At 34.3% G+C, this 26,656-nt stretch overlaps 2 protein-coding genes across 2 annotated transcripts; one reads left to right on the top strand and one right to left on the bottom strand.

Annotated features, from left to right (window-relative positions):
• The first annotated feature begins 5,607 nt into the window (after positions 1–5,607).
• Positions 5,608–9,961, top strand: LOC117339966. The gene is made up of 4 exons (XM_033901689.1): positions 5,608–5,797; positions 6,308–6,352; positions 7,009–7,212; positions 9,254–9,961. The coding sequence occupies exons 1-4, from the start codon at positions 5,653–5,655 to the stop codon at positions 9,418–9,420; spliced, it is 561 nt and encodes a 186-aa protein (XP_033757580.1). The 5' UTR covers positions 5,608–5,652; the 3' UTR covers positions 9,421–9,961.
• Positions 9,962–10,159: 198 nt separating this feature from the next.
• LOC117339587 (polycomb group RING finger protein 3-like) lies at positions 10,160–26,617 on the bottom strand. The gene is made up of 12 exons (XM_033901271.1): positions 26,509–26,617; positions 23,039–23,253; positions 22,484–22,603; positions 21,536–21,677; positions 20,278–20,374; positions 19,176–19,231; positions 18,493–18,546; positions 17,892–18,063; positions 17,181–17,205; positions 16,479–16,580; positions 14,339–14,431; positions 10,160–11,976 (listed from the first exon to the last, which is right to left on the bottom strand). Exons 2-12 carry the CDS (start codon positions 23,195–23,197, stop codon positions 11,926–11,928), a joined length of 1,071 nt encoding a protein of 356 aa, XP_033757162.1. The 5' UTR covers positions 23,198–23,253; positions 26,509–26,617; the 3' UTR covers positions 10,160–11,925.
• Positions 26,618–26,656: the final 39 nt, after the last annotated feature.

Raw genomic sequence — 26,656 nt, 5'->3', positions numbered from 1 at the left:
TCAAATTCTCATTCATCACAATGAATGTTTTAACCCGGCTTCGTTCAATCTATATCATAATAACAGTATATACACAACACGATACGCATAGATAGTCCAAACGCAGCTGTATCGTTCAACAGAACTAAAGCGGTCTATCAGCAGCGATGGCAGGACTAATGGCAGTGCTGTTCCTGTTTCCTCTTATACCAAGTAGGTTATTTTACAAAATATATAATCAGAAACGTAACAAATGCAAATATTTAATTTCAGATTTCTTTAAAAGTCTTCATAATTTTGATATCTTCATTTTCGTGTGATTCTGACACATGTAATAGCTGGCACAGGTTTGGTTTTTATTGGATACATATACCGAGTGTAGTGTTTTTGATTCAAACGTGACGAGGCTTCATTTATTGACTGAATTAAATCATGGCGACATTTCGTCACAAAAACAAACATCATTTAATGTGTATCTTGTCGCCGAACAGTTCAGAAAGAAGACTGAGTATACGAGTTAAACACAACTTATTAATAAACTTGGAATTTGCAAAAGAAAATTATCGAATCACCAAATCCTTCCTACATCGATTTAATTTTGCGTGTACTTGAAGTGTGAACAAATATGAAAAAGATCTAATGAAAGACAGATTAGCTCGATAAAGACAACGATGAAGAAAATGTTAAAGTATATTTTTCTCATCATTCATCACTTTGAATTCCATCGAGCTAAATTAATTGTGAAAATATAATCAATTCATATTTCGCAATAAGCGGTTTCGAAAAAGCGGAAGGCGCAATGCGTGTTAATCGTGGCTGAGCTTAAGGTTTATAAACGGTGCTGAAAATATTGTTGTAAATACCAGACAAAAAGCTATTTGAAACAAAAAAGCTAAGTATTAATATGAAAATGTTGTGTGTATTTTCCTCCCGTGAAACATTGTATCTATAAAACAAAAGCCTATTATATACGCTTTAAGCGATGTTTGAAAGTGTCAGTCGTCCATGGAAGCCTACAAGCTTGACATGAATTTTTGCTTTTTATGGAGTAAATGATAATCTCGAATTTGGCTCATCCTTGTTGATTTTGTACTATAATCCCATGCAATTCTTCGACATATTGCGTCAAATGATCTTTCCCAATATCTGAAAGGCAATACCTGTATATGATTGCTGGATGAAAACCCGAACATTAGCTTTAAAGTTAAAACCTTACTTGAACTGAAATCAGGAAGCTAAAGAGAAAACCCTCCATGCAGTTTCACATTCTGGCACATTCTGATTTCAAAATAAACAAAGATGTAAGCTCTATATTTGTGTTTTTTAACAACAAAAAATCCTTAAAATAAGACTGTCCCCAATATTAAGTATGAAGAAACTACTATTGGTATACCCATAACAACAAACTGTGGCTCCCTGTTGGCTCACTTTTTTCATACGAAGCTCATCATATTGCAGAGCTTATCAGGGAAGTCCTTTATTTTCACCAATAGGTGTATTGACGATGTGCCACATGTATCTTTAAACAACAAAAACTTTATTGGCCTTTTCGATCAGATAAATCCTAGAAATTAATGACAATATACTCTTCAACATTTATCATAGATTCTTCGTCCATATTTACTATCTAAAAAAACTTACAAATGTTATAACGGACATGCGTCCTGAATAGAGTCATAGTTGATATGGCATAATGCCATATTCTTTATTTATACATTCAAAACAACCACGACAGTCCATAAACATTTCTTTAAACAATGTTTACCTTTGATCGATTTTCATCAGGAAATGTATCATATCCGAAATATATTGATCGTTAAGTTTTCCCTGACTACGGAAATATAACAGGTAAAACTAGTCGATATAAATAATTAATTGATAATTAACCTGATCCGTGCAGTATGTATTCATGCGAATTGTAAAGAAATATTTTTCACTGGTTATCCTTGTCTAGTTGTTCTATTTTTACTTATGTTTGAAATAGAAAAAAACTCTCAAAATATATGTAGGTATATCTGAATTGAAAACAAGATCAAATGAGCACGTTGTGTTCTGTTCAATTATTTCCACACAACGCTTGTTATGTAGTTTATTGATAAACTGTCACTCTGGAAATTATTTAAACAAAAATCAAGGTAGGCATATAAGTTTGGTGTACAGAAGTCTATAATGATCCCGACTCCCAAATCAGAGGGTATATATAATCGACCGTGTATATAAACTTGTCATTAAAGACAGAGCATGCAATATATATTTGCAAGTGAATCCGGGGGAGTTTAAAAGGCCGATAAATCCAGGCTCTTCTTGGTAGGGGCATTACAATTTGGCCTTGATCGGGACATGTTTAGGGATACGATATGATAGCTCAGGATCGTTGATGTTACATATTAGTATTTTCACCTATGACCAGGTTTAGCATAATGTGAATTCGCGATGTTGTTTTTAAAAAAGCCTATTATTTTTAACAGTACATTGTTACGCAGTGGTGTATAATATGCCCATACATGTTAAGGATGTAGTGCATTCTTGATAGCTTGAACTTTGTTATGGTGTATGGTATTTCTTCATATATCAAGTTCTATAATGATATTTCTAATGATGTATTCCATTACAGTGATATTGTCTTCAGACAGTGATGAATGGGTGCTTGTCTTCAAAGGCGTGACTGGCGGTAAGCATATTGAAAGTTTGGTAGTTAAAGTGAACCATGTACTACAATTTTAGTTTGTAGGATCTTTACAGACACATAATTTATTCAGACTTTTCATAAAAATGGTTCAATGTTCATGTAAGCGCTTACAAGCTACATCTTGTTATGCTATGCTGCATACTTGCGCTATGTAACATAATTATGCTATGTAACATAATCCTACTACATCATGTTATGTTATATCATTATGGTATGATATATTATATTATGCTATAATGTATTATTATGCTGATATATCATAATGTTATGGTATATTATCATCGATGCTTTATCATTATATTATGATATATCATTATATTTTGCTATATTACGATATATTCTTAAATAATATACTTGTTTTTGACTGTAGTATTGTCTAATTAGATAAAGTGAGATAAGAACAAAAGTTAATGATGATCCGGTATCACATGGACTTGGCGCATCTTCCTCAAGCAAGGGTTTTTATATTTATATTTATATACCATGCACTTTTTATGGAATGTGTTTTGGAATTTTGGAAGTCATCGTGTGAATGAATATTATAGCGTCATATCTGAAAGTGATTGTTTTAAATATTAAGACAGGAACATATTTATCTCTATAGTTACCATCTAGTTATTTCACGCATTTAAATGGGTCACCTTTCCCATTAGAGTTATGACCTTTACTGTTCTTTGGTACCGAACTATGTTGAGGGTCGGATGTATTCAGGAAAGTTACATTAGTTCAATTCTGCAATAAAGGGGATCTCTACATAACAAGATCCTGTGTATAAAGGTAATGTGATTCGGTTTTCAATGAGACATTTGACTATATTTTGCATCTGCACTCCATATTGGAAATGTTTTACCTTGATAGCACTGACTTTATAATCTGATTAAAGTTAATGTTTAGTTCATATGTTAAGTGAAACTTATTGAATCGCTGCAATAGTTCTTGTTAAATGGGGATGTATTGATTGCTGAAATGTTATTGTATTCTAACAGGGTCAACGAGTATTTATGATTTATTCCTTGGAAATACATCATTCAATAGTTTTGTGAAAGAAGCGCAGGTCCTCAACAATTCCTTCAGGGACCATTACAAGTCTGACATTCTCAACTACTGGAGTGATATGGACATCAGGAAGGTAAGAACAACCAGTATGGAACACGGTCATTCGATTTGTTTTTGGTATTTCGATATTCTATTTGGACAGGAAAAGCTACTTGCATGAAGAAATCAAATATTTATGAATAACCCTTAATTAAATGCATTGGGAGTATCAAACTACCGATACTAACATCGTAAGATTCTGCTTATACTCAAAAACAGCTGTGAAGTGTCCAGAATCAAAAAGTAGTGTGTTGTGTGGCATGGCCTCTGACACAATATAGTTGTATCGTTCAAGATTTATCAAAGGTTGAGTTTTTGTCGGGGTTATGACTAAAGGCCAAAATAATCAACCAATTGTAACAAGTTTCATATTGGCCTTAGCAGTGTTTTCACGGGGCATACTCCAGCATAGCTGATAACCATGTGTTTATATCGTATTTCATGGGAGGAAATGATCGCGAGAATCTGTTAATTTGGTAATATCAGTTAAATCAAGAAGACACAGTTGAACATATTAGATGGAAAGCTCATAGTTTGGCTGTACGAATAGTCATACCGGAAATATGTTTATCCTAACACAGAGGCACAAGGAACTTCCATTATTCAAAGGACAAAAATTCGCAACAATCTAGGGAAATCAAAATAGGCATTAACAAAAGTCTCAAAATATCTTCCCGAATTCACTAAATTCAGAGAAAAAGTCCCATCCCAAATTTGTGCACTACATGTTTCTATTGACTAAAAGATGCATTCCAGTAAGTTTCTCATTACAGCGTCAAAATATTATTCCAAAGCAGTTGTCAATTAGTGTGACACTAATTGTTATACAGTTATGTAATGGAAATACAATCGCTCTCGGTGTGAAACGTCTGAGGATTAAAGAACAATTGACAGCTGGTGGTGACATTCGTGTAAGAGAATATGTTTCCCTCGAGTTTTTGTTGTTTGTGTCTAGACCCCTGAATACAAATCATATGACTAATGTATAATGTACTATTAGTATCTTACCTTGAAAAATCGAGTTATCCCGGGGAAAACTGCCAATGAAACAAACGCATAAATCATGTTAATTTCAGTTATACATATATTGTATTATATTAAGCAGAAGACTTGTTTATTTCAGGTGAAAGTTGGCGTTTACATTGGACAAGAACAGAGGGCTTTCTTTGAATTCAACGCAAGTGGATGTAATAAATCAGATTGGTTTCAAAGATCCAAACTCGTCAACTCTTCTTACATTGATCTATTGGACCCTGCAACACCTACCAACTACTTTTCAATGGAAGGGTAAATATAGGATATTGAATGGGTTTATTTTTTATTGAATATCACATTTTATCACATAATTGGCATTTTATCCAGTGAATTCGACCGTGTACTATCTTTGAATATGTCACTAGTGTAATATACTATGTCATAAATCGTCATAATGCGGACAATCCCTGACGTCAGGAAATGTGAATAGCGAAACATAACCACTGCCTCTGTTTGAATAAGTCCTCCACATGCTGATTTTAAAAACTGTCTCAGTTTTCTGAGTTATGTGATTAAAATATCTTTTTTTTGATTTCATAAGATAATGTATGATTATCGCCAAGGCTCGCATAAATAAAAACTTCCTAATCAATTATTAATGTCTGTTTTGCGATTCCATTTATCGGAGTACCAGGCGAAGTATTACTATCAATATTTCATGCAAATTAATGCAGAAACGTCGGGCAAAACTAGTGTTTAGAAGCTAAAATTACTATTAATATTTCATCACGTCGTAAACTGTGGACGTTAATTTTGAACAGGGAAACTGTACATTTGAATCATATTACATTTCAGACACATGGGACAAACTGGTCAGAATCATCATATTCGGAGATTTTTCGTTAACTCCGTCTATGACGCTTTGTGACCATGATAAAGGCTGGTTTTTTGTATATGACGTAGGAAGTCTGGGCATGTGTATTTGGGAACAAGATTATGTTCCTGAAGTACCGGCAGTTCTCTTCATCCCAGGTTCAAGATCTACAGAATACATGAATGGTACAATAACAATCCAATCACTATAGAACAGAACATATACACTAGTATATCTGTTTGATTTAAAACCCTATAACAACCCAGCCATGGTCGTTATAATGCAGAGTATCTGCGTGTAGTAGCTGGTGAAAAGCATGCATATATACATATATATATATCACTCCCTATAGTACTTCATCAATAATATAACGTTTACAATATAAATGTAACTCCCTACGGTACGTTAATAATCTGCACACTTCAACAGGTCACGAAGTCACTATTGTAGATACACCACATCTTCGAACTCGAATTTCTCGAGGAAGCTGTGTTCTTAGGTATTGGAAACCTTAATTCGCCTTTTAGATATATTTAGTTTTAATGTAACGATTAGAATTAAATAATTGACGGATGGGTTTATGATGTTTAAAACAAAACTCGATTATTTCAATTATTTGTTATTATCATTGTAAATGTACTGTAAAGTTGCATTACAAGTCATTATCTTGAATAAAGACATTTATCATGTTTCAGAGAGAGGAAACCTGAAAGCAGATTTCATGACAATATCAGTCCAATGTAAGTTTGACAATAAATCCGTCAACAAGATGAACAGGCATATTTCCATTCTTTCAACTCAGTCTGATATTATTCTCTACATTTGAGACTGTATATCGAATTTTGTTGATTTTTTGCGGCTGGTGGTTTCCATGTTCCAAATAAAATCAGTCACAATGTCTCTACATATGATTTTTTTCGGAGAAATGTTACCTCAAAGCGCCATGGTGGAATGAAGTTTAGCATGATTTGCTAAAGATCTCAACGAAGCATGATTTCTCTTCCCGAAATCTGCTATTAAGAAATAGAGAAGAAAGTGAAATTAACATGAAAGGTGGAACATTGAAATTGAAAACCAGAATGAACCGTCACTGCATGTCTTATGAATTTTCAGGCCATTTGCCTTACTGGTCGAGAAATAATCATATCTTTGATATAGTCACAGCAGTACGTACACACAGCAGATTTATGAAGTTATATTGAGATCGACCAAATCAACATAGCTAGCCAAGGGTATTTATCACGACTATATTGAAGAAAAATAATGTTGTATTGAACACGTTTGGCCAGCAGTTGGACAAATCCACATTGTAGTAATATTTGTTGTTTCTCGTAAAAAGCTATTTCACACAATAACCATCTAATGAGCGAATATGTAACAAATCTTTCATTTACAGTTGGGTCAAATTCGTCATTGGCGCAATGCATCTTACCTGAATCGACATACTGCTGTCAGGACAAAGAGGAAACAACTTCCCAGGTCTCAGATACGCATAACACCGATTATACAACCGCACCGCCTTTACTTAATATGGACACACTCGCTAAAAAGGTCGAGGAAATTAAACAGGAGCTTACGGTGGTCAAGAAGACAACTTCTAGTAAGTTAATCTGCTGTTGACATCACTTCTATGAAACGTTCAATATTAAATGCAACCGTAGAAAATAATAAAGAATCATATTTTGCTAACAGTCTTTAACACTGTTCTTAATTTGAAAGAGCTATTTCGTTAATTAAGACTAACGCCTGAAAACGTTATATATGTTCGTGTTTCAAATTGCAAACTTAAAATTTATATTCTGACCTACACGGTACTGTGATGGTTCATGGATATAGGCACTTCAGCTGCATAGTCCAATAACTAGCGGGGTCAGCGTTTAAGGTACAGTACATAACCGCTACATCTCCGAAGACACTGGGGTTTAGGATAGGGCAAGTAACATTCGATCATGTGAACTAACATGTCGATCATGGTGTCAGTAATCTGCCCGGTGTCAACTTTCCTAAACTGTATCTCGGAAAAAAATGTTAAATCTAACAATATACAACTATTCAAAGGTCAAGTGATAACTTGCTCAATCCATTTAACTTGATCCAATCCCAATGTCCCGGGTTCAAATATAATACATGTATTTTATTCTATTGCAAAGGTTATGGTCACAATTTTCAACTTTTCTGAAGATTTTCAAAGCTGCCCTACGTAGTCATTCAAAACGAAGTCGGCTGGATATGACGCAGTAACGCATTATGTTAAATAAATTGCAGCATAGCAACAGATCATTGTTGGATAATTTTCAAAGTCCCTTACTCTTGTATTCCCCAATGACTTTGTAACATATCTAGAGAACATCGGGGAACAGCTTTCCCCGACCCAAAACAGTGAAAGAAAAAGTATTCCATGGAAAGTAAAAGAGGGGTATATAAAAGTAATGCCCAAATATAGCAAACCGAGACGTCATATATTTATATGGAGTAATGTTGATTCAGTATTTAACCAAATCATAAAAGAAACACAGTCAATTTCGAGAATAAAGAAGTAGCCTGAGCAACAACGATCTATTATTTACGACCCGTGTTAACGTAAACGTTGGCAGACTTTTTATTGTTTTAATCATTAACTTATGGCTTCGACAACAAAGTGAAAGGTGTTATCAAACATTGAAAAAAATGAAGTTGTTTCAGGAAAACGGGTTCCTTCGCGAACGCTCCTTTAACTAGAATTTGTATTGACAAATGGAGTCACTTAAAAAACAACACCAGATCCCGACTTATTCGTGAAGAAATTTTGAAATACACGCTTTTCCAGTACTATCTTGTTATTTTGATATAAACTCTTGATTCGCGAAAAACGAACTCCAGAAATAAATTAGTAATTTTCATGAACCACAGAAATTCGTTATACGCGAAGTTGGCTTATCCTTTATTATATAAAACATCTGATTTGTTTAATAAGAAGTTGTATATGTCTAATAGATATGTTGGGTTTTTTTTTAAAATACCTTAGATGTTAAGAAGATGTGTTATTTAAAGTTGATGAGATATCTTGTAATAAGATATATTGGATATCTCTAAAATTATAAGATAATTATCGTATTTAACATATACATGTATTATTATATAGCCGCGAATAGCATCAGCACGTGGTCCGGACATTGCATGTATATCAACATTAATACAACATGCAATGTCCCGACTTTTTATAAACCTTTTTGACGTTCAATGAAAGTTGACAAGTTTATTCAAAGTCCTTTTATAAAATTATATTTTCTAATGTCGGTATTTTGTGTTGTTGCTTATGTTCGACTTATTGTTGTAATCATGGTTTACAACCTACAAAACACTACATGTTTGCTGTTTGATAATAGAACAATATATATATATTTATAAAAAAAACATTAGCTTCTACTCCTACTATATCAACTATTTTTTTCATAAATACTAATCAGAAACTGACTCATGTGCTCATAGTTCTTGCTGAAAATGGGAATATAGTCACCTAAATGAGTTGCCATAATGCTTATCTCTCGATAGTTGTAATTATGTGCGTTTTGGGACTGTTTTATACTACATTAATTAACTTCAGCAGGACCTAGTACTATTTTCTATAACACACGGATAAACTAATCCACTTTCTGTTCCAGCATATAAGCGAACAAAGACCAGCGCACATGACGGCCGGAAAAGTTCCCAGAGCATTGGTATCGTTGGAGTTTTGATGATAATTACAGTGTTACTACTGATTGTAGTGCCAGATATGTTAGCTGTTGGTCGGAAACTGTACAAAATGTGGCAACGGATGTTGGGATGATAAAGACAGGGCGGCGTGTGACGATGTACAAAATTTGGTGTCAGTTATGCTGCAATGGTTTTGTGTGGTGATGTACAAAAGGCGGTGAGGTGCTCATGATGTGATGAATCAACACAGGATAGCATTTGACTATTTAAACAAGAATGCCCCCTACCGGACCCCGGATTGTAACAGTGACCTTGACGCAGAAACCCAGAAACTCGTACTGCAGTAAAATATCAACTTTCACCAACATACCTCGAAGCATGACTGAGAAAAGTACAGAAAACTGAGTGGACGGTCGGACGGATGAGGAAGAAACATATATACATGTATAAATGTAGTCCCTCCAGTTTCACCGGTTGGGGACTAAAAATGTGGTGACATGTGCTGTGATAATTCCAGGCAGAATGACGTGTGCGTGTGTGATAACATGCCGAGGACAGTACTAAACATGGTCATTGGATTAGCCAGAGCTTTGCAAGCAAACAACATAATGCACCGATTTGTTTGCTTGCAAATCTCTGGCATTCAAATAGATCATAAATACCATACAAAAACAGTTCAATGCTAATATTTACATTCCTTTTACTTTTTTATTTTTCAAATGCTATAATTCATATTTAAAATTCATAATTCCCGCCTTACCGACAGTCAGCAGATTTTTTTGTCAGTCGTTGGAACAGCCGGAACATGGTCGCGTGCGTTTTGGCAAACAAAATAGTACATGGAAAATTATAAAAAAAAAACTCAATTTTGTTAATCATTTTATTATCAACGTAATGCACAAATGGCATATTTTTTATAACAAATAATGTAGACAAAATAATTAGTCTTTAAACTTCAATCATCCTGGATATTGTAGTTCCGGTTTTTGTTGTATTAATACGCTGATAAGTGTAGCGCGTGATGGATGGCATTTAAACGTACATCAATGCCAGAGCTCTCAAACAGACTATATAGTGACAATGCCAGACAAATGTAAATATATGTGAACACAATGTCAGGTAAAACTTACTCAATAACATCAAACTGTCAACAACAATTACCAATACATCAAGGCACCCATTCAACATTTTAGGAAAACATTTTCTCTACCTTTTACATATTTCCCTGTGTCCATGTCAGTGGCTGACAAAGTAAGAATCTGAACAACAATATTGAATACCAGGCTATCTCTAGTAATTATAAGTTTTAAGGCATAATAAAATGCATTTAGAAACATAACTTATTTTCTTTTTACACTACTTACTATTATAATGTACAGCATCTTGAACAGCTCTGAAAATATGTGCTAACATAATGCTTTGTATTGAGTGGTTCTACATATCAATTTTACAAACATACAAAATATTTTAATCAATCTCAATCTGATTAAAATCAGCTGTTACATCGCCTTGTTTACTACATACTATGTCAGGTGTAGTACATAGTAAACGTAGCCATGTAACTACAGAATTTAATCAGATTGAATCATTCTAGTATGTTTACCAGTTTATTTTTTCAACATCTTAATTTCTGGTCATTGTCTAGCATTGCCCTAGTCTCTATAATATGAAAAAAAATTATAAATAAAATCAAGCTTTAATTCTCTACGATAAGTTTTGAACTCGGTTACCAATGGTGGGGGTGGATAAGATATAGCTATAAGTGTAAAAATTTGGCTAAGCAATTCTAGGGGCCTGTCTAGTTATTGTCGTAATATAAAGTGGCATGTGATCTTGTTGGGATGGGATGGTATCCAGTCACCTACCATATGAACCGTCATTACTCTGTGATAGTTTGTGTACTTTACATTCTGAAACCTATACTGTATCTGTTCTAATATTTTTCCGTGCCAATTATTGTTACTTAGACAAATAGCAGGTTGGTAGAAACTTACTCAATCATCTTATATTAATGTTTGTTTTTTGTCAGTCTTTAATTTTTTTTATATTTAAAGGACTCTAAATAAAATTTATTGTATAACATTATATACTGTATTGAAGAACTTATATGTTACATGACTAATTAATTTATCTTTTCAAGATAGCTGATTCTGTTAACACTCATCTTCTATAGATTAAATAATGACAGCTGGTTTATTCTATAATTTTTTAAATGTGTCTACGAAGACAAGGTCATGCTTGTGTATGGAAAAAAAATGCTTACAATGCAATGCACACTGCTTTCCCAAAACCTAACATTTCTGAAGAATTTTGAAAATAGTTCCCTCCCTTTAACTTCCCTGTAACTTCAGGGAGGATGGATGACAAATCAATCAACTTCAAGTATAAAATATGCAACAGCTTCTTTTTTTATAAACAATATGTCAGACAAATCAAGGTATGAAAGAAGAGCAGCAACTCCAGAGTCCGGGTTTGAAAATGATCCTGCCGACATATGTCAGACAATGTGAAAGGGACTTTTTTGGGGAAGGCAGTGTAAGTGTACAATATAATGGACAAGATCTCCCTTTTACAACAAAACAATATAGAGAGAAAAGAACCTTCAAGTCTTTTAAGATATTTCCGCCTTCTTACTGTCCTAATCATCCAGGTTGGTGCTCACTCTGTACTGTAGCTCTACAATGCAGTCCTATAAATAATACAAAAATTACATCAATAAAGTTTTATTCTAAATCATTTTTCAGTAAAACCTTGCATGTCCTAACCACCATTGGTTAAAACAAATTTTAAACAGATTTTTCTACATCATTCATTCATTATTATATTGCACTCTGCATGCCTGGAATCTATAACAGATTTTGTTTGTCTGTTAGTCTTCTATTAGATATCACAACAGTAAAGTGGATTCAAGATCCAACAAAAATGCAATATATTGATTGCAAAGAAGACAGAATTGTGTTAAAGACTTATTAACCTTTATCTATGGCCAAAAAAAGAAAACCCTCCCTCATCTTCTTTGAAAAAACAAGAGGCCCATGGGCCTTAACGGTCACCTGAGATTTGAAATATTACAGTTAATTTAATTGACCCTTTTTGGCCCATCCCATCAATTTAAGGGGTCAGTCAGGGCCAACATGTGCATACCATAAAACAGTCATCCTATGCTGATAATGTTAACCAAGTAAGAATGAGTTCTAATACGAATCCAACAAATCAGAGTCAAAATTGTGATTTCCTTATATAAACTATAGTAAAGTTTACCCCCTCCCCAGGGGCAAACATGAGACCCCAGCATCATGAAATTCACAATTTTTTGTAAAGCACTGACCCTTCCATCTATGAAGAACGTTTGATTCCACAATATCTGAGAGTAGAGAAGAAGATTTTTGAACTTTCAGTCAATTTGACCCATTTTAGCCCCGCCCATCAGCCCCTGGGGGTCAGTCAGGGCCAACATGTACATACCAACAAACAGTCATCCTATGCTGATAATGTTAACCAAGTAAGAATGAATTCCAATAGAAATCCAACAAATAGTTGTCAAAAATGTGATTTCCCTATATAAACTATAGTAAAGTTTACCCCCCTCCCCAGGGGCAAACGTGAGACCCAAGGGTCATGAAATTCACAATTTTATGTAAAGCACCTTAAGACCCTTCCATCTATGAAGAACGTTTGATTCCACCATATCTGAGAGTAGAGAAGAAGATTTTTGAAGTTTTAGTCAATTGGACCCTTTTTTGCCCTGCCCCTCAGGCACCTGTGGGGTGGGGACCATATAATTCACAATTTTAATTGACCATTAGCCATAGAAACTCCCTGCCAAATTTCATTGAATTTGGTTCAGCGGTTTTGGAGAAGAAGTTGAAAATGTAAATTGTTTATGGACGAACGGACTTACAGACGACGCCGGACAAAAGCCAATTAGAATAGGTCACTTGAGACTTCGTCTCAGGGGACCTAACAAAGGACTTCATCTCATACTTTCCCTGGTATAATATTACTACGGAAAATGGATCAACAACAAACCTTTCTCCTGCAATAAGCATTATACAACTTAGCCATAAATCTTGTACAGTCATGCCCATTGTTGAGAGACAAGAACTATGATAAATCATTGTCCCAAATTTTGAAGCAGTTTATATGAAAATGGATAATGATTAGTTTGAAAAATTCATCTATATTTTCACCAATAAAATGATAAAAAAAATTAACTGCTTCCCTCATCTCTTTGTAGAATAAATTGACCTGAGAACCAAGTAGTTAATTTTATTTAGCCAAGTGCATAATTATAAATCTTATTCCCAAAAATTGTCTATCACATACAATTTTCTTTCGTGTGAATATAAAGGACAATATAACTTTAATATGAAAGCAATTTGAGAAGGCCTTACACAGTAGAAATGTGCTGAACAATCTGATTAAAACATAGATCATTATACACTAGGTTATGAAGATCTGACATGGCTTGTATGTGTTCAGTTGACACGAATACTTACCATACAACAGGATTTTTCTCAGTCAATCAAAGTGAATCTCTTATATGCCTGCTTGGCAGTGTATGATAATTGATTGGACAATAGAAACAATGTTGAAGACGTTAATTAGTCTCTGATCAGTCTGATTTTCTATTCCATCTCTTTCTAATATTGGCAGTTTCCAATAAAGGAAAATCCACAAACAAAATAAACTTCATCCTCTATTTGTTTTGGGAGTGAAGTGAATTGCACTAGGAGCAACCATCTTCATTTCGATGATACTTGGGGCAGTCAGATATTATAGGTTCAATAATGAGGAGACATCATATCATCATAATGAAATGTATAAATCAGATTGTGTTGTAAGAAACACAACACTGTTAATTAGTATATCATTACAAGAATATATCAAATATTTTTTTAATGAATTAATATTTCAAATCTTCATAAAAGAAAACTGGTAAACTGAGAGCATTTTATATATCAACCCATCACATGAAATAAAACCAATTTTCCATTTAAATTGAATAGAAAATAATCATTTGGCAGACAGTGGACTACTTTAAAACATACCTGTCCCTGGTAAAATTCCTCTCTGATATTTTGTAGTTTGTTATCTGTTGTCATCAATGTTGTGTCTGAATCATGGGTTAAGAAAATGTCAACCTATCAAAGAAAAATATTCAAATAAATTTAGAAAATGCTACATCTCTGACGGAGAGAAATTATGATTGATTGAAAACAAGAAAAAGTATGTTGCAAGTTCATTTACAATGCAATGAAATTTATCATCATTTACAGGCAGCAATTATAAGCTAGACATGTAAGCTAAAAATAAATGGCTAACTAACACCCCTGCTAGCCATCATCTACAACCATGGCCAACAAATGACATCTAACATTGTTTTGGAAAATAGCACCATGGTATTTGCTATCCCTCTAAATCCTCACATCTTAATCTTAGTCAGATGATTCTCAATTTTGACCAATCAGAAGAATCCATTACACTTGCATACTCTAACAGTGGAAACACCTCTTTTCTTAAATAACGGACATTAATAAGTTACATCACTTGACCAAGTTTAAATAAAATAGATCTAAAGAGTGATGAGCTTATATTAATTATGGCCATTGCAGAAAATCTGTGTGTGTATAGTGATCTGGTTACCATGGCAACCAAACATTTTGGGGAAAAAAATGCATGCATATTTATACATGATGCCTGATATTCCTATGTCGTTTCACATAATTCGTTGAACATGTTTGGAGGAGGCAACAAAATGACATCTACTGCTGCTATCCCTCCTAACCTTTATACCAATTTTCAGTTTGATTCAACAATCAATATCTCAATTTTGCCCTATCAGAAAGCCTCCATTAAGTTTCCATAGTAACGGACCTGGAAACACCTGATGTCCCAAATTATAGGCATCAATAAACTTCACCACTTGACCAATTTTCAGCAAAGTCTGTTTCACTTAGTGGCTAGTACTCTAATGCATCTGTGACCTTTGACCCAATTGCCTCTGAAGTTTGACAGAAGTGTGGCTTACATCTGTGTTGGTACTTTATGTATACACAGGCTAGGCCCAAGGGCCTTAACGGTCCTCCGACCCTAAAGATCCTCGTACTATTGTAGTGTACATACTCAGTATCAAGTATAGTGGCATTGTTGGCCATGGAGGCCATTTGAATTTTGGACCGACCAGAAAAATAACAACACTTGGTTAGGACCATCTCAGGATCATTTCAGGTAAGTTAGAGCTGAATCCCAGAGGTGGAACTTGAGAAGAAGTTTGAAATAGGTGTTGTTCAGGAAAACCTGTTGTTGGCTCCCCTTCCTTAACATCCTCGCCAATTTCCAGTTCAATGTCACCAGTGGAACTGGAGAAGAAGTTTAAAATGTATTTTTCAAGATGGCTGCCATGGTGGTCATCTTGGATTTCAAACCGATCCGAAAAATAACAACACTTGGTGAGGACCATGCATCTCAGGGTCTTTTCAGGTATTAGTTAGTGCTGAATCCCAGTGGGGGAACTTGAGCTCAATGGCACCAGTCAAACTGGAGAAGAAGTTTAAAATATGTTTTCAAGATGGCTGCCATGGCGGCCATCTTGGATATCGGACTGACCCGAAAAATAACAACATTTGGTCAGGACCATCTCATGATCATTCCTGGCAAGTTTCAGCTAAATCCCACCAGTGGAACTTAAGTTTGAAATGTGAAAAGTTTACGCACGGCGCACGACGACGGACAAAGCACAATGACTATAGGTCATCCTGACCCTTAGGGTCAGATGACCTAACAATACTGTTTCCAAGACGATTAGCCATTACCACAAAGACAGTTTCAGTTGGTGGCATCAAACTAAGGATGACAATTGTCATTATTACATTAAAGTAAAAATTTATGGAACTTGAAGACGTTCAGGGACACAAAGACCATGTCATGAATAATGTGTAAATATTTTCTTGGGAAACCATTCATGATCCTGGGAAAAATAATCTGTACAAAATTGTGTCTACAAACAGAAGGATATGTTAATTCCAGTAACTCCCTCCCCTGTCCCCATCTTTGTTACCCAACTTTGTTACCCAACTTTGTTACCCAACTTTGTGTAATATCATATAAGACGATATAAGACAATGTATGTGCTATAACATTGAGTAACAAACTCTAAACTCAAAAGACTATTTAAGTTGATGGACTTACATTGCAGTGGGTTGTCAGATAAAGTTTCTTCCTTATAAAGCTAATCAGATTTCCTATGGTTGCTTTGCCCGTCACACGAAGAAAATTTTTTGCTAAAGTAAGCTGAAAACAAGAAGAAATCAAATACAGAACGGTTTTACCTTTAGTTAATATAGATATGTTCGGTAAGACAAAAAACATTCAAAATGGTGGCAACATATTTATGACAGCATTGTTGTTTATTTTGATATTAATTCAATTTTGTCATTTTACAAAATGTTTCTGGCAATCAGAACATTTTTTTGCTACACCTATACACATATAACAGATCTTAATCTGCCCAATTGCATTGCTGCATTGGGTCTACAACAAGGTTAGTACACGTAACCTGGCAAAATTTCTAGCTGTATTGAATCTCTAACAATGTTAGAGAAGCATTTGCATGAAAATCATGAAATGGACAGTCACTTTAATTTTCTTTATTTCATTTTCAAAGTGAAAAATTGAGGTAAAAACTGAAGCCTTTGTAATTCAATACTCTTACTATACATTGGAAATATATACATTGTGTACATGTATTTCTATCTCATTTAATGTATAGCTTCTGCTGAAATGTTTTAGACTTTATTTCCATGTGAAAAATAAATGCGTCTAATTTTTTTAGGATATGAAGCAGTTAAATTTTAAATTCTGAAAAATTATGAAAATAAGAATTTATCTTACCTGGTCACCAAACTCATCTAAATCCCTGTCAACATAGAAAGATGACAATGATAAAACACCTTACACATTTCTTCGTATACCAAAATTCTGAAGTAAGGGTGTAGTTGAGACAAAATACCTGCCTATAAAAAGAGATATCAAAAACTGATTCCTCTATAGTAGTAGTTGTATAACTTTTTGTTATGTTACGAGGTACAAAGGATAAAGAGGTCACAAAAGCCCATTCAAACTACAAATAAATCTACAGCTGCTGTACCTACCTACAGGGTAATTATATACATTTAGTAGATCTTATATTTAATAAGCATACCGAGTATCACTAAAGCATAATTACATGTCCACATCCAGTTCCCGCAAAAGTACTACCAAGGATTTTTCTAAAAATAGTAATGATGACCTTGACCTTGACCAAACAACCCTGAAACTCAAAGTTGCCCTAGATATTGTGGTACTTTTTAGTTGTGTGGAGTTTTATTATAATCCTATAAGATTATAGGACAATTTTAACAATCTGTCGTGTATGTATATACGTACACAAATGTACATACACATACAGAGGGAGAGGAAACATATAGTCCCTGGAGTTTCACAGATAGGGGACTAAAAAATACATGTAGATTCTAATGTTAGACAACCATTCCTTTAAAGGCCTATATCGAAAGATGTAATGAAAACAGGATTGTATACCAGAATAGAAAAAAAGATAATTACCCAATGTATTCGAGGAACAGCGACACACAATGTGACTTGAAGTTCCCTAGGTTTCGCTGTTTCTGAGATTCTGACTTCCTTGCTGGTGGTTTTACTGGCATTGGTGGAATGGAATTTGGGGGCGGCGTCCGTGGAGGGGGTGGGGGCAAGGTTAGTTTGGGTGTAATTTGCACTAGAAATAAAAACAATTTAAACTGATCTCATTGCTTAAATCAATCTCATTGCTTAAATCATTGAACATATATATATATATTCACATTCAAAACAGTTGAAACTTTTAAGCTTCACAGAACTTCTCAAATATTTCAAAAACCTGATCACAGATCTTAAAATTACAAATGATTTCATATTTATCATTAGTTGATACACATAAGAACTATCATTGGGAACACAAATTGTATGTCATTTGACTCTGATTCAAACTCATCTTCTTTAATCACATCCCACCTTGAATGTATTCCTTCAAAATATCTACTATTATAAATAAGTACATTATATGGTACTGTTTGCAATAGTCACTTATAATTATAAACCATGTACAAAAACTACCCTCAGAATTTCACAAAAACTATATAAATTATGTATTATACAATCAGATTACCTCCTGTTACTCTTTCATGCTCCTCGTAGAACAATTTTTCTCTTCGCTGTTCCTCTAAAACAAATAAACAGGTTATGATAAACACAATTTTCAAAATTGATACACTTATCATAAAATTTAAAAAAAAAACCCTCTTCTGAATAAGTAGAAATGCCATTTCATCTTGAATCAGTGTATGAAATGCCTTCAATGCAATCTAAGATCTCACTTAACAAAGTCAGATAATCACTTAAAGATTACAATAATATCAGCGAAGTAAGAAATAATTATCATGATTTCAGAAACCTACATGTATATGGAGTTCTTTGCTGATTATAAACAAATCTGGTTAATTATATCTTCTATTACAAAGACTATGGATTACTTACACTTAAAGTCATGATTAGTTTCACATTATTTTGTATATACAGTGAAACCTGACTTTACTGACCACTGACTTTAATGACATCCTGTATTATCTGACCATATTCATGAGGATGATGACATGTTCCACAGTCATTGACAACACAGGCTTTACCAACACACTCATATCATTCACAATGTCCCACAATGTGTCAGAAATAATCAGTCGAATTTAAATGCTTAAGTTATTTCAATTTTACACAAGACATATACCTACATGTTTGGGTTAATCAAGAATTAGGTCAATGTTATTGAAATAAAGTTCAATCATAATTGTTTACCTTCAGCAATATCGGGCAATAGTCTATACACAATATCTTGAATTGTGCTGTCATTTCTGAAAATCAAACAAACATGACTGATATATATATACATGTACATATATTTACATTTATAAAACATATCTTAATATATCAAATATTCCAGTAATTTACATATAACTTTGGACAAGGGAAATTAGTGGGATTAGTATCTGCAGTAAATATAAAATTAGACTGCCTAAATATATAGTGCATCAGGAAATCCGGGAAATGAATGTTCACTGCATGCATCATGTATTTTATGAAAAGTACTGTATAAATGTACACTTATAATTGCTGCTGTGATCACACAGTTCCATTGTCTTGTTGGCTTATTTTACAGCAATTTTTAAATGTATACCAGCATTTTATACTGTTTGGCACACATGATATGACGTAATCAGGACCACGTGAACATTTGTTAATCGATCTAGCCAGATTTATAAAGAATTTCCACAAATTTAATAAAGATCACATGTTGTTTACATGGTAAAAGTAGAGTATGATTTTGGTTAAGAACGTGTAGATTCTTTTGTATAATTTTTATTAAAAAAAACAAAACCTTATGAAATTGTGCGGAATATCCGTTTAAAAGCCACTTTAAAACAAACTGATATGTCAAATAACTTAACGACTGAGCTGGTATCTGACATGATCTCGGGGCTTACTACTCATTGGTGACAGAGATAATTGCATATTAATTTTGAGACCACTGTCTATGTGAATGTTAAGACTATTTTGCAAAGTTTTCACAACTGTGGTTCAAAATGACTACTGAATGATATAGGACATCATATTTGTAGCCTTCCAATTATCAATTACTACTTAGTAACACTAGATAGATCTACATAAGAGGGTTGACAGCTAAGGTAAAGGAAAAAAAAACATTCAACATCTTGGGAGTGAAATGGGAATTTCAACCCTCAGAGTAAGATACTCAAGCTGACAAACACTCACAATCAGCAAGCCTCCTGTTTGGCAACCTAACAATCTCCTTCCTGAGGTAGAGATCCCCTTGTCTCACCCAAAGTGAGTAGAAAGACTCTATTAATCCACAAATGTAATACATGTACATGTAACTTGCCTTATATGGACAAAAGGATCTGTGGGGTGTATTGCAGCATCACATGTTGGGCAGTTCAAGTGTCTCTCTGTATGGCGTACGATACAAGTCTTACAAACTGTGAAAACAAATGTCATTTATTCAGTGCACTGAAACAAGTTCCCCGTGACAAGAATCCTAGACTTACTTGCAAGCAGTATGTCCTTACTTTGAAACATAAACAAGAGGCCCATAGAGCCTGCTTTGCTCACCTGGTTATTTCAGCAATCATGACATAAATGTTTTGTTCAAAGCAATACTAGTATCACCAGGGCTTTGTCTATCACAGTACAAACAACTGCACCATGTTGTTCATTTATGAAATAATGATGGATCTAGTGATTGTTATGTTCCTTTTAGACTAGCCTAGACAACGACTTTCAAGGCTTGTATTAATATCTGCTGGTCCGTCAAGATGTATACCTGAAATGTTACAGTAACTGTTGAAAATTGACAAACTGTTTTTTTCCACATAAATGAACAAGCCCCTGGAATTTTCTCATCTAGTCTGCTGTCTTTCAGAATCATACATTTTACAATTTAGAGCAATCCCTGTATATTGAAAATGCTCAAATACATTTCAATGATTTAAACTCCATTTCCCCTATTGGGGAGGATTGCCCTCTACCACTAGCTAGTTTAATCAGAATGTGATTTGTACAAAATTGAGTCCCTTCACAAAAGAATATTGTTCCAAATCTTGGGTACAAGGGACATAATTCTTTTAATGCATATTTGCATATTTGATATTGGTTTAAAATCTGATTCCTTTTTCATTGTTTGTAACATCAAAAACATTATTAAAGTATAAAGTATATGTTCACATCTCTTCCCTATTTTTGCACACACACTAAAGACACACATTCAAATACAATGTATTTGATGCTTGAAACAATGAAAAAAGGATCAAGAAAATAGTTGTTAAACCTACATTTTGTACATCAATATGCTTCCATACAAGAAGTTGACAGATACATGTAGATGTATGACTACATTTGGTTAACTAATTTATAAATAACATATTTTTTCACTTAAATTCCCAAACTATGTTGACAGTAGACAAAATATTTTAATATCTGATTTTATAACAATTATTAAAAAGTCAAAAGTACCATGAAAATTTGATTAAAACAGCTCTGTAATTGTTTTACTTTACAAATTTTCTTCAAAAATTTCTGTTTTCACTCACACTGATTCTATAGCTACTCAGGTATATAGTGGTTACTCGACAAAAACTTACACGAATGCATGCATTCTGTTATAGTTGATGCTTCGTACAGGTACCCGCCACACAGACCACAGGTAATGTAAGGATTTATATCACGGATTCGGACATTTATTGGTTCTTTACGTCGGCTAGGACTTTCAGGTAATAGTGAGAGCTGGAAATCAAAATACTTTGAATCACAGAGGTGTACAATATCTAGGAAGCAGACTTGGTATCAGGGTTTATCTACCATTTACAATGAATATACAATCCTAGCAGAAGTTCAAACATGTAGACTGGCAACCCCTTTGCATGTACTTTCACTTTACCTGTACTTAACAAAGTTTTGTGGGAGTTGTCAATGAAGCAGAAGACATTTACCGGTACTTGCTTGGTCCTGTTCTCCTTGACTTGCATTTTTAAATGTCTCCATGCAGATCAATATTTTTTGTTCATATTTTGCCATCATTTTATCATTTTTGAGCCAGAAGGCCCAGAACTACAGTTTTGATTGAATGTGTGTATTCTCTATTGCTTTTCATTGTATTTTATTGTCCACCAAAGTATATGCTGAGTAAGAAGAAATATTTGTGGGTACTTCCTTAACGGTTTCAAGGTAATATGACTGTGGTAAAAACTTGATAGACAAGTACATGTGCTTCACACTAAATATGTTGGTGTATTTATTTTCTTGGCTCCTTATCAACCAAGAAATCAGTGAAAGTTTACATACACAACAGAAAAAATTCATGAAACACAGTACAATAATATGATACAATGTATATGCATTATATTTCTTAGATGCAAAAGGGATTGAAAATCTTATTTTGCCAATATTGTAGCTGTCATTTCCAGTAAATTTAATTTTCTTTATTTATGTAGTACCATGGATGTAAAATAGACCCAACAAACAGACTGCAAAACAATCTGAACAAATTATAAAATCGTTTGACAGTATGTCTTTATGGTAGAACAGAGTACCTGGTCCCGCAAAGAAGCGACTTTTGCCACTGGTAATGGCTCCTGTGAGTTTGAAACTGTGGACACAGGATTATCATCTTGTAATGGTAAACTGGTGTCACTTGTGGATTGTTCCTCAGTCTGTCGACACAAGACACACATATATTACAATACTTCTTTTAAAGACCAATCAAGGGATGGCATGAAAGGTTTACTAACAGCACGTGGCAATAACAGACATTTTAAATTAAATAAATAATTGTAATATAAACACATTCTCGTATACAATTCTATTTTATTCAGATGCTTTCTTTACATTGTATATTATTATACAATATATGCCAAACCATGTTTAATATGTTAGATGTAAGTGGTCTGGTAAACATATATTTTGAAATGTTCATAAGACAAACACAGTAAGATGAGATTTCTTTGTTGTGAGCTTCATATATATTTTTTAATCATTGGAGAATTTCACAAACATTAGATTTATACTTTAATATCAATTAAAGATTTCCAACCATACATATCAATTTTCCTTATATAGTTAAGTTTGATTTTATTTGTACAATGTACCTTTGCTTTGGGAATGAGAAAGTCATTGGAATCAGCTGTGATATCTTTACTGTTGCTACACGATTCAGACTGAGTGTCTAGATCCTCTGTAGCATCAGTAGGGACTGTGTTCGGCAAATCATGTAAGGAGGAATCATCTGGAGGATTGTCCACTTCCATTCTTTCAGGCGATGTAATTTGTCAATTATACATCATGGACCAGCTACTTGTAAGATCTGAATGGAAAAAAATATCATAAACCAGTGTTACAAAATGATCACATCACAGAAAATCATTTTTATCGAGACCTTCATGGACTTATTGACTTAAGAAGTTTTCTTAGTTTTTTTTCATGTAATGTACATTTTTAGTTCCTTACCAGTTCTAATACATGTACGTACTACAGATCTAAACGGTACATATTATTATTTTTTTAGTTCCAAATGACTACAAGGGCATCCAGTTGACCATCTACTTTTAACAATTTCAGAAGTCAAATCACTACCTCTCAGAAAACTGAAGGGTCAAAACAGATACATGTATGTCAAATGGACTTCGATTTGGGGAGTCAAAATACATATATATATAACTCTCAAGGGTCTACTAGATGCCCTGACTAAAATAATGCTTAAAGGGCGGCAGCTTACAGAGCAACATATTGCTAGTTCAAACCCAGCATGAACAGGATATTTTTCATTACCTGCATGTACTCATTTACAAATTCACTACTTCAAAGGTGAATATTTTTGAAGGAGGTAAAGTGAAGAGTGAAGGTCAACTCATATTAGCTCTGACTGGCTAAAGACGGATTCAAATTTTCCTTCAACCTGCTTACAGAGCAAGGTCACTTAATTTGAGACCACAAGTGTTTGTAGATACTGGATAGGATATTATTTTTATTTCTTTCCAATTCACTGAGGCACATGCAGGCGGGAGCTTTAATAATCAATAACACCACAACCAGTCAAACCACAGTCCTAGTTTACCTATGTAACCAGTCAAACCACAGTCTTAGTTTACCTATGTAACCAGTCAACCACAGTCCTAGCTTACCTATGTAACCAGTCAACCACAGTCCTAGCTTACCTATGTAACCAGTCAACCACAGTCCTAGTTTACCTATGTAACCAGTCAACCACAGTCCTAGCTTACCTATGTCACCAGTCAACCACAGTCCTAGTTTACCTATGTAACCAGTCAAACCACAGTCCTAGTTTACCTATGTAACCAGTCAACCACAGTCCTAGTTTACCTATGTAACCAGTCAACCACAGTCCTAGCTTACCTATGTAACCAGTCAACCACAGTACTAGTTTACCTATGTCCATGCCACCAATTATCTACCTTGTTTTTAGCAATTTTTGTATTTTATACATGAAATGAAAATAGTCACCACTGTAAACTAAATGTTAACGTGTGAATATATTTGAATAGATATCTTTATTTAAAAGGCTGACCTGTGTCTGAATTAAATGGTAAATCAATATGTAGGTACATGTAAAACAAGGGTTAATCTAGGATGTGGGGAATACTACCCATTATGAAATATAGGGGAAATGAAGGGCCGCCCTGTCTTGAATTATTCATTAAACTTTAATTTAACATTTTACAGCTATTCTTTGCTATAAGTCTTACATATTTCATCAAAATTTGGGGGATTTCCCGTTTTGGAGAATTTTCCCATTTTATGGGATTTTTCTTGATGGGGAATTTGTTTTTCTTCAAATGGGAAAACACCATTGGTGGGGAATACTCCTAGTCCTATAATATATTATATATATACTTCGAAGGTTCATATCGTTATTTTTACGTTTATTATCAAGGTTCCGTTCGGCAAATAATAAAAATGTAAATATCTGATAATAAACGTAAACAAGAGGCCCATGGGGCCTGTATCGCTCACCTGGTTGGATTAGACCAAATGTTGAAATAATGTTCATATTCAAATTGTTTTATTTGTAAAATTCTAACAATGCTATATATGGTTATAGTGTGGGAATCCCAACTGCTTTAAAGACCTCAAGAATTGTTTATAGAACATGCATTCATCACTTTATGACTAGTAGCGATTTAAAGGAATTACCTCTATTTCACCTATTGGGCCCGCCCCTTTGGCCATTCGGGGGTCAGAGTCACCATTTATGCAAAATCTGTTCCCCTGTTTCTGACCAAATTGGGTTCAAATCCATTCATAACTTGATGGCTAGTAGCGATTCAAAGGAATTACCTCTATTTCCCCTATTGGGCCCCGCCCCTTTGGCCCCTTGGGGGTCAGAGCCACCATTTATGCAAAATCTCTTCCTCTTCCCCCAAGGATGTTTCTGAATAAATTGGGTTCAAATCCATTCATAACTTTATGACTAGTCGAGATTTAGAGGAATTACCTCTATTTCCCATATTTGGCCCCGCCCCTTTGGCCCCTCGGGGGTCAGAATCACCATTTATGCAAAATCTGTTCCCCTTCCCCCAAGGATGTTTCTGACCAAATTGGGTTCAAATCCATTCATAACTTTATGACTAGTAGCGATTTAAAGGAATTACCTCTATTTCCCCTATTGGGCCCCGCCCCTTTGGCCCCTCAGGGGTCAGAGTCACCATTTATGCAAAATCTGTTCCCATTCTGCCAAGGATGTTTCTGGCCAAATTTGGTCAAAATCCAATAAGAACTTTATGACTAGTAGCGATTTGAAGCAAATGTTGACGGACGGACGGACGGACGGACGGACGGACGACGGACGCTGCGCCATGGCATAAGCTCACCGGACCTTCGGTCCAGGTGAGCTAAAAATAACTATATGAACCTTAAAATTCTTATATTGAAGGACGATGAATACTGTACGCCCTTATTTCTGTAGTAAAAATGGTTTTTGATTAACCTCTGGTATTCCAATAGAAATCTTTATGTTCATTTACAAAGGTATCTAAATCAATAAGGTAAATAAAACAAACAGCTTGCCATAATATCCAATGTTGATAACAGTTACAATACTCAATGTATCTTCATACATGTATATATAATTATATACATACATACCAAATGTATACACACTGACAGGGGTTTGTAATGAATGTTTATGATAATAAATGATAAAAATCAAAAATAGAGCCGTGATCAGCATACATAACAAGCCCCTGTGATGTACATATAACATATTACTGTAATCTCCCACACATCACTGGATGCATGGATGTCTCTTATCCGGAATTAATGATTTTTTTAAGGATCACGGCCTATTGTCTAGGTATATATCTAATTTCATAAGAAATATGGCCGTAGTTTGAAAGACAATAGGGATTGTAACATCTGCATCAACACCATAAATACATGTACTTTCCGTAAGTAATATGGAAAGTGAAAGAAACCAAACATTCACCAATGACAGTCTTCTAGTAAAGCCAGAGACAAGTCTCTGGTAAAGCGTTATATAAAATTCAAAAATTCATCCGTCATATCATAATTTAAACGTAATGTCTTGATTGGAATTACTTACTACATGTATAATCAAATTATTTGAAATTAAAGATGTTCAAATGAACGGTAGGCCTATTATGTAGAGGATAAAATATACTCTGTTCGTTGTTCATCTACCGGTAATTATCTCCCCCTTCCTGATCGCCTTCTCCCTTTTGTAACGTGGT

This window comes from Pecten maximus, chromosome 12 (genome assembly GCF_902652985.1).
Source record: "Pecten maximus chromosome 12, xPecMax1.1, whole genome shotgun sequence".
Taxonomy (NCBI): Eukaryota; Metazoa; Mollusca; class Bivalvia; order Pectinida; family Pectinidae; genus Pecten; species Pecten maximus.
Note: the sequence above shows the minus strand (reverse complement) of the source record. Positions and strands in the feature narration are given on the sequence as shown.